The sequence below is a fragment of the Stegodyphus dumicola genome, chromosome 9 (genome assembly GCF_044657685.1).
Source record: "Stegodyphus dumicola isolate Sdum_Otavi_A_Nest chromosome 9, ASM4465768v1".
In the NCBI taxonomy this organism is placed as follows: Eukaryota; Metazoa; Arthropoda; class Arachnida; order Araneae; family Eresidae; genus Stegodyphus; species Stegodyphus dumicola.
The window spans coordinates 156,638,994-156,649,716 of NC_140776.1; the positions used below are offsets into that span (position 1 = coordinate 156,638,994).

General features: G+C 29.3%; 1 protein-coding gene across 1 annotated transcript; it reads right to left on the reverse strand.

Annotated features, from left to right (window-relative positions):
* Positions 1-944: 944 nt before the first annotated feature.
* Positions 945-10,303, reverse strand: LOC146995519 (guanine nucleotide-binding protein G(I)/G(S)/G(O) subunit gamma-12-like). The gene is made up of 3 exons (XM_085824265.1): positions 10,132-10,303; positions 4,287-4,391; positions 945-1,834 (listed from the first exon to the last, which is right to left on the reverse strand). Coding segments are annotated over exons 1-3 (198 nt in total). The 5' UTR covers positions 10,224-10,303; the 3' UTR covers positions 945-1,833.
* Between the last annotated feature and the right edge of the window lie 420 nt (positions 10,304-10,723).

Below are 10,723 nucleotides of genomic sequence, written 5' to 3' on the forward strand. Positions count from 1 at the left end.
AACATTTTTGCAACAGTACACACATTTTACATTACTTAAAAGTTTACAGAATAGGTTTATAAAATAGATCTAACACATAGCAGCTTAACACTCAACCTTATATTAGTGCCCTCTATAACTTAGCAGAAACATACTACTTAACATCACTTAGTTTAGCAAATGCTGCTCCACTCTCCAAATACAAATTTAGTTGGTAAGTTAAATTACAACTTAGTTTTTAGTTTTATTGTTTTAGTATTATTTATGTATTTTTATAGTATCTAGTTTCTTTTTGATTTATATGCCTAATTTGTGCCAAGGAAGTTTTCTATAGGCAAGAGTTTCTAAATTACTTTGGTTTTCTACTCTAAACTGACCTTTTTTTATTTTAATTCTAATCATTTACTTCCTAATTTCTCAAAATTCCATTTGTTTAAATTTCTTTTTAGTATTTCACGGCATTTGGTTTTACTTTTGGTTTTGAATTTTACTTTTACTGTTGCCTAAATGGATGACGAAACACAAATTGAATGATTGAAGAGATAGGTTTGGAGGCAACTTTCCCTTGATAAGTCTGTCTCCAGCCTGTTCAACAATTATTCACTTATGCATTTTTATAATTTTTTAGAATTAAAAAATTTTGGGGAATTTTATTCATGGATTCATGGATTTGGGGATATTTATTCATGGATTTTAATACTTCCACTTGATTTACATATGCTCTCAGAATTTAAATGATATTGTAGATTAGTTCGCAGCAATAATAAATCGTTTATTTGTTTCCAATTAAATTACGAATGGAGAATGTTTGTTAAATTCAAATTTCATTTCTTGCAGCAATGGCGCAAGAGAATTATTTTAATTTAACTTTACTATTTATTCTTTTGAAACAATATATATATATACATATATATATTAAGGAGATGGTGAGTGTTAAATATTATACTAAAGCAGGAACACACAAATTATGTTAAACATTTATTTTTCAACATTTGATGTTATACATAATGAAAATGACAACTAAGTAGTATATCCTGCATTTCAGCTTTAAATAAAAGTTCTTAAAACTTTAAACACATAAACGTTACTTACATAAGCAAGTGCTTAAAATACACTGAAAATGGAATGTACTACAAACAGACCTTTTGCAAGAATATGTGAGAGACATCATTGAAAGTGAGTGATTGCAAAATTCAATAAGACATGAGAAAAAGTTCTGCTCTTCAAGACATTAATTTCAATTAGAATTACAAAATGTATTTCCATGCATAAAAATTAATAAATAAATGTGGACTAATTCAAATTTAATAAAATGCTATTATAATACATTGATATTACAGCATGACATGATGAGCTTTATATATTAAACCTTTGATAAAAAATGATAGTCTTATGTTTAATAAATTAAACCTAATATAAAGTGAGAAATATCATTTTACAAGATTCCCTTTACATTTTACACAAACTGATAAAAATTTCCTCACAATATATAAAAATAATAAATTCAGATCAAGTATAAATATTAATTAAAATTATACATTGAATCTTTTGAAAACAATGAAAAAAGACATAACTGCATTTTAAAATAATGCTTTCTTTTCTGATTATGATAAAAGAAAACATATTAATGCAAGCACAACTGGGACAGATATTCTTGCTTGGTTTGAAAGCGAGATTGGGTATTCAAATCGACATCTTGCACAAGAAATCTACCCTATTACCAAGGCATGTAAAAGAAAAGATAAGCAAGGAAAAAAATCCTAAAATAGCTGCATTTAGAACATCCATCAACACATCTTGGAATACTTTAGTGGTGTCTCATAATTTAAGTTTGAGGTTTGTGATCCAAATTCTTCTGTTAAAAAAAAAAGTAATGCATTAAGTATTATGCTGCGTATATTTCAAATACTAAGAAGTCAAATAAGTAACAGCATTTTCAAGATAAGGATGCTACATTGAAATAATGACAAACACTTAACTGTTAAATATATGTTAGTTTATTAACTCTTAAATATATATTGCATTTTATTTGACTAATAACCAAATAAAGTGAATGTTATGACGAATATCACAATAAAAAATGTCATACTAAACTGAAATTCAAAAAGTAATATATTGCTATGTTCTTAAAAATCCATTTAGTATACATGTATACACCTATTATTAAAAATAACACTTCAGTACTGCTGCTTTATATTATAGGTCCCATTTCTATAAATGTATTCTAATTAAAATTAATAAATTTTCTAAGTTGATTTAATTTAACTTATTTGAGCACCTCTTACAGTCACATTTGGATCTGCGAATTTAGATAAGTTTTGTAAAATCAGGGAAATAGACATTTTAGAAGTTACATGTAGTATGCTAAATAGAGACAAATTGCAGCATGATGGAAATACAGAATCTGAAAAGTGTCCAGTATGCTTACAAACTCAATTAAGCATGCAAGATCAGGACTAAGACTTCAATGCTCATACAATGCTTTGATAGATAATCCGACCTCTATTCGTCTGTATATGATACTTTGCAGTAGATTTATAGTATTGTCATTGTTTAATGTGCCTTGAGAATTAAGCTAAAATGTCTGAATCTTTTATTTCTATACTTTGTTAGTAATTAATCTATTATTTATTATTTACTATATTTAAAATAATTCTACTAAAATTAATCTTGGGAGATAATATAATCAATATTCTTTAGTAAATAAATTATTATGTATGTTATATAAATATATATACAGCATTCACAAAAGTTCTTACCCAGGCTTTAATTTTATGGTCATTGGTTGTAGACATATACTTCTAGTAATAAAAATGTTTTAAATGAGGCAAATATTCATGTTTGGGCATTTTTAAATTTAAAGAAATCAATTTTGTAAAAATCATTAAAAGTAACTTTTTGACTAAACCTCCAGTCCCTATACTTATATTTAAGAAAGTTTCGTATTCATTATAAAAAATAAAACACAAAATGTTTAACTCCTGAACAAAACAAAACAAACAAAAAATCGGTCGAGATATTTAATTTTAAAATTTGCGATTTTTGACACTATATTCAATTTGCCTCGATGAGTCACTTAATAAATAAATTATATTAATTCCAGTTTCATTTTTTCCTATTAAATGTCATTCAATGATACTGTTTTGTGATTTACTGGTGTCTTTAATTCATAATTTCATTGCATTTGGTATGTCAAAAGAATTTTCACACAAATAATTTGTAAGTTTTAAAGTCTATATGCTATTAATATTCTCATGAAATTTTATAACTTTAGAATTATAATCTGGTAGTTGTAAAAAAATGCATCAAGCTACAAATATTTGAAATTTTCTATTAATACAAATACTATTATGAGTTGGTTACATGTCAATAATGAAGCCTGCCATAGTTTTTCACAATACAATTATTATAAGATTCGGTTAATAAGATCTCCATTAACAAAATATAATGATCAATATTTTTCACAATAATGTGCTTAGAAATGCTCAACACTTTTTCTTACCATTAAACACCTTTTTCTAAACTGACATTTTATTTATTGTTATTTAGACATGCAAATGTGTCACTCTTCAATTTACATATGGCCCCCTACATGTGATACCTGACTTTAATATGAAATAATTTGGTTAATTTTTGTCATTCAGGATTCGAACTTTTTTTTAAAATAAAAAGTATAAAATTTTCCTGAATATAACTGCAAATACTGGATGAACATATGAAAAGCTAGATTTCGTATTTTATTCAAAATGCTTTTTTAATCTGAACATATGAAAACTTGAATCTTGTGTTATTTAAAACACTTTTGTAAATGAAAGTATATAGCTATGATCACCAGTCATGAAAATAAAGACAGGGTAAGACTTTTATGTACACAATGTATGTATGCATATATATATATATATATATATGCAGAATTAATTATATAACAGAAATTTAATTATATATATATATATATATATATAATTAAATTTCTGTTCCTTTGAGATGATATATGAAAAACCTTTTCTAATAATATATATGTATAGTATTTGGTATTATCAAATATTTTGCTGATATTATTCATTGCTGTAATTATTAATTGGTTTTATCCATTCCTACATCAGCAAGATAAAAGCAGGATTTTTAATATTAGAACTACCAAGCCATCAAAATGATGGATTTTCACCCTCAGTAGAAATGGAGTCCATTAATCATCAGTAGTTCTAGAATTAAATACTATCTAAAAGTTGAGATGAAAAACAGAGTAATAATTATATTTTTTTTTTAAATTTTTTTGTTTAATAAATAAACCAAGCATATTAACATACCATATAATAACACATCCTTTGATATCTCTATAAGGGTTGTCAGATGGGCTCATCCCAGTGACCAGGACATCTGTTTTTTGATGTTCATTACAATATTTCATAAGGCTATAAAAATAAACAGAACGTTAAAATGATCTATAAATCATCACATTATAATAAATAACATAACTTTAGAATCATTATACAAAAGCAAATTTGATCAATGACAAATAAATAGTTACAAAGCAAAGTAACAGTTACACTTTTAGATGGTTAACTGTATGATTTATTGTGGAAAAGGAGTAGATAAACCTGAGATTTAAAAATTCATGGCAAATTTCACTTTAGACTAATGCCATATGACAACTTTATAAGAAAATTCTTCATGTATTATGGAAGGTATGAACAAAATGACTTGGACAAAATATAGCACATTACATCAATTATCTTCGGTTACTTTTGGAATAATTTCAACTGGTAATATCCAAAATATATTAAATTAGGATATTTTTTATACTTTTTCGTTATACACCTGCTATCCATTTTGCATGTGAATGTTAGTACGTATTGCTAAACATTTTTGCAGGTTTTTAAACGCACTATAATTTTTAGTTATAAGAATAGTTTATACACTGATGGTAGGGAGGGAGAAACCCACACCATGAAAAAAAATATTGTAAAGCAATGAAATTTTGGCAATGCATTTGTCTTGGTAAAATATTTAACTCAATAAATTTTCAAGATCACAGGTTAATGTAAGCAAGAGAAGAACCATTTCAAATGTGAAATGCTAGTACATTAATAACCGATGTAACTTGCCAGCATTTTGAATGCAAGCATGCAAACATGTATGCATTGTGTCATACAGATGCCAGATGTCAGTTGGTGGGATTTAGTTCCATGTCTGTCACACTTAGTCAGTCACTACAGGGACGGTTAATACTGGCTGCAGACAGGCCCGCATCAAGCCTAATCGTCGCCATCACACAAATGTCTAGCGAGTGCCTTTATACAGTGACTTGCTTATGGTTAACATTTAAAATGAAACAGTATGAACATAATAATATATATAAAAAAAATTATCTTTTAATTTGTCTAAATATGCATACATTTTGTGCTTTGTTAAAACCCACACTCTAACATATTTATTGAAGAATTATACATACATTTATGTTATAAAAAGCCACCCAACCTGTATAGTGGTTAGCGTTGCTGACTGAGGTGGCGAAGAGCCCAGATTCAAATGTCAGAGAACTTGAAATTTCAGTATGTATGTTTGTGAATGTATAATGTCCATGCGACATGGGTGCACTCTAAATATGCGAAGCGAAAGTCCTCTCGAAAGGTTGGTGGTAGGGAAGAGGGAAGGGAGACGCTCGGACCTGTCCCTCGAGGATGCTCTTCATCACAATTGGGGGCGAAACAGAGCTAAAACGCACTGTCACCTGCAAGGTGCTAAAGGCTGTTGCCAATGACAAGCGTATCTTCTGCTCCTTTCCATGGTTACAGTAACAAGTTATTGGAAAGAAATAATAATTTTTTAAAGTGTATAGAAATGATCACAAAATTTGACCCTATCATGTCTGTATATATTTCAAATTAAAAAAAAATATGCTTCATTACCTCGAAGATAAAATTCAATATAAAACAATTAGATTATTAGGGAATAATATAAAGCAAATTATTTTAAGTAAGGTCAAATGGGCAATGTATTTTTCTATTTTACTTGACTGTACCCCATGATGCCAGCCATCAAGAACAGTTATCAACTTGTATGAGGTATCTTAAATTAGAAAGTACAGATATGAGTACTGCAGAAAGGTTTTCAACAGATACAACCCGTGAATAATGAACAATATTCTTATTAAAGACTTTAGAGGAAAATTGTTTAGATATTAGTAATTTACGCAGCCAAGAATACCACAATGGTTCAGACATGAGAGGTAAACTGTTTACGAGTAATTATGCCCAAATTGTTGCTTTTCCGAATTAAAAAAATTAACCTAAGTTTAATATAATATATAACTGCACTTACCTTTTTTATGTAGAAAAACAATAGCAATAAGCAATCACAAAAAAAGATAAATGTTGCACAAATTACTACTATTGCAACAGTAGACACAAAATAAGGATTAATCAATTTGTCGAATGCATATTACATACTCATTAGCATCATGTATTTTCACGTTCAAATAAGACAGAAGAGAACACCAGAGACGAACTCCTGCCCTGGTTATAACTTTCGGTCAAATAAGACAATGTGCTAGGAGGAAGGGGTACTCAGACCTGACAAGCTCGAAGGTGTCTTAACACAGTTAAATGCCCCATCCCCCTTCCAGATCGCCTCTAGGGATTGCGGCCTCTAACCTATCGGTTGAGCCGACAAGCTAAGACTAAGCTGAGTCGGCAGGAATACTCAGCAAGTCACATTAGACGTCTCCGTTCTGTAGGGATGGTAAAAACATTTGCCATCAACAGGGACCCCAACGTCGGACAGCAGAGAGAGAAGTCACTTGAACACTGTCAGACAGATCGGGCCACCAATCCAGCCTGCTATGCCATGGTATACAGATGTTGGTTTTAGGTGCCTCCAAGCAGAAACCATGGAAGGATATGAATATGCAGTTTTGAGGCTCCAAGCGCCCACTGGAAACCTTGAGCAGTTTAAAGGATCGCTGAATTCACCAACTCTACTGACGGGGTGTTTCGTGCGAGACAACCATGAATATCTGACTATAACAGACAATACAGCAAATATTCAAAAAGTACCCTTATTTGATATAGGTTAGTTAATTTATATTTTACAGCAAAACAATGATGGGCTAGTTCCATATTTATTCCATGAAAGTAATATATAATAATAAATTTCATATAAATGAATCAGTTTAGTATTTTATAATTAATATTACAAAAAATAACGGTTGATCTTTACATTACGGTAACTGGTAGTTTGGCGACATTTTGGAGGCGATAAAGGTTACCAAAGACCTGGGACTTTGGTAATAATGTGAGCAGTACTGAGTTCCGATTACGCATTATTTTGTGTGGGGGAAATGAGAGATCATGGGATATGTCATGTGATATTAATGGACGAATTACGGTTCTTTAATCGGAAGAGATCATGGGATATGTCATGTGATTTTAATGGACGAATTACTGTTCTTTAATGCGTAAAAATCTGGGAATTTTGTATTTGGCTTTATTCTGTGTTGTGTGAAGTAGTGTTTGTGAATTTTTGGATCCCATGGCCGTAAGTAAAGTGAATTCGAAATGGGTATTTAGTGGTATTGAAAAGGATAGTAAGAAATGTTTTTTAAGGTTGTGTGAGAAAGAAATAAACATGTTTTATTATGTTATTTATTTTACGTGGTATCTTGCTTTGAAAGATAAGTATGATTTTAAAGATTCTGAAAGAGAATGAAGAAAAGTGTATCCGCCACGTAATGAAGATTCTGAAGGAGATTAGGTAAGTTAGTATTTTTAATTATTTTTATGCATTGTTGGAAATGTAAGGTGGAAAGGAATTTGGTATTATTGGGAAAATTGTTATTAGCAATGATTTAGTTTAAAGTAATTAGGATTGTAAGGTAATTTTTATTAATTGAATGTATGTGCTCATGTATATTTTAAGTGGTGTTTTTGAATTTAATTATATTTTAATGAAATGATAGTTATTTTGTGAATTTTATACTTGTAGGAATTTGGTGTATGTTTAAGTTGAAATAAATGTGCATTGAAATAATTTAAATATTTGATAATAAATATTTGTAATGCTTCATGTATGAATTTCGTTGGTGACGTGTATAATGTAATAGATGATTTAGAGGTAAAAGTTTTTGGATATTTTATTTATTTTATATGTGGAAATGTTCATATTTGTAAAGGGTAAATACTTTTTCGCGATCATGTAATTTCATATATGTTCTTTTTACCGGGTTTAAAGATTCAGAAAACTGTCATGTATTTTCGTGAAATTTTTTTAATTTATGAGATAAAAGCAGTGTACATGGATATAGTGAAGAGTGTGCGCAATGCCATTTTTGTGCAATTCTGGGATGTTTTTTTAAGTAAAAATAAGTCGACGTGTACATGGTTCAGTGATATTTTAATGAAATGATAGTTATTTTGTGAATTTTATGCTTGTAGGAATTTGGTTTACGTTTAAGTTGAAATAAACGTGCATGGAAATAATTTAAATATTTGATACTAAATATTTGTAATGCTTCATGTATGAATTCGTTGGTGACGTGTATAATGTAATAGATGATTTAGAGGTAAAAGTTTTTGGATATTTTATTTATTTTATATGTGGAAATGTTCATATTTGTAAAGGGTAAATACTTTTTCGCGATCAGGTAATTTCATATATGTTCTTTTTACCGGGTTTAAAGATTGAGAAAACTGTCATGTATTTTCGTGAAATTTTTCGAATTTATGAGAAAAAAGCAGTGTACATGGATATAGTGAAGAGTGTGCGCAATGCCATTTTTGTGCAATTCTGGGATGTTTTTTTTAAGTAAAAATAAGTCGGCGTGTACATGGTTTATGTGTATGTGTTATTTTGAAAAACGCGTAAGGTGTATGGTATTGTGCACTTTTTCCGAATTTTGCAGTGAATATTTGTCATGATTAAGCAGTTTTGTTTGATAAAATTTCTAGCATAAGTGTAATTCGGCTAGTAGATTGTTGGAAGAAGTGTTCAGTAGATAAGAAGAAAAGAAACATGTCTTTACTTCGTGAAGACAAAATGGCGGCGGGGGAAAAAAAATGGAGGGTTGCTGTAGGGGAGTTGGTCGCCAAATTTTTGCCAAAAAATCGCCAAGTTACCGTAATGTAAAGATCAACCAAAATAACACTTATTATTTTAATTTTTAAACAGTAAAATTCTTACTAATAATCTTAAACATGCATTAAAATTTTCAGCACCACAGGAATAAACACCATATGAATTCACATTATATTCAACAAAACACTGAGAGCAAAATAATACTTAATAATTATCCTAATTACATAGTAATCACTGAACTTACATTTAAGACTTTTAAAAATAATATAAGGCTGATTTACAGTTTGACTTCCCCCTTAATAAAGCTGCAATCTGTTTAAAGTCCCTTCCCTTCTGCTACATTTGCCAGCATGCAAAAATAAAGAAGGAGAATAATTTATAGGTACCTGCTCATTAAAGCATACAAATTTGAAAAAAGTGCTGTTTAAAGAAAAGAACATTTCTTAATGCTATTTGTTATTTAATTCATGTAAAACAGATATAATATAGTTATTTAAGTTATTAAACCTACTCATATATATATTTTTTTAATAAATTTCATCATATGTGTAAGTTTAAAAAAAAAAAAAAAAAAAAACCTACAAGATGCAGCATACTACCCTTTATCCTGAGCTGCATAACTATGCTTTATTCTAAAAACATTACTTTCAATCTAACATCTGTGGTCATATAGCAGTTTTTTAAGTTACTAAACGAATTTCTGAGAATTTTTTTCGGTCAAAAGTGAAAGGGCGGATACAGCAGTCGTGCATTTTGCTTTAATTAAACAATTCAAAAATAGATTTTTTAAGTTTTTCATTAGTTTTGGCGAAGTTTCACGTAGCAACGTTAAGCGATTTCTTTAATATTCTTTTCTATTTTAGCCTCTTTTTAGTTATATCCAACATTCTCTAATTTTTAATTTTATTGCAGACTCCGGTACCACCAGCTTAAAAAAATCACAAGAGAAAAATGAATGACATATAAGAAGCCTGCGGCATTCAAACCTCATACTTCTATTCAGAAAAAAAAAAAGCATTATTTAGTTTATACGAAAAAAGAATCGATATTAAAGTTTTATTCAGGAAAATATTTACTTACTCATCGCATGCTTGAGATACTGGAATTCGCTGAATATTTGCTTCTTGGCGAAGTTGAAGAACAGTTTTCTTCATTGTCTGAATCTGTGACATCTCAATATTAATCAAAAACTAGAAATTGCGGAACGCCGCGACATGTAGTTTATTAAACAATATTAATCAAACAACAAAAGAGTTGAGTTGTTATCAGCAAGACTTTACCGTGAATATTGTCTTCCTTTAAACGCAGACGTATATTTTTAATATATTGTAAATAATGAGAGTGACAATTTAAATATTTTGCACTCTCATTTTTTTTTACATTCGAAGCATATATTCTTTAAGTTGTTATACGAACCAGACGTTACCAACTATCTATAGTAATGACGGCCGAAACCATGATGCCGCATTACTAACCATTCTTGGATCAAACATGAAATCTTTCGAGAACTTATGATTACCGAAACCGTCTTTGGTGTCACGTGCCAAGCATAACTTCAATTATACCTGTCTTTTAAGACAAAAAAAATCTCGAAAAATGGTTTCACACATCGAAAGTATCATTTGTTGAAACATCTGATGATTCCTTGCCTTTTAACTTTCTAAATTATCAT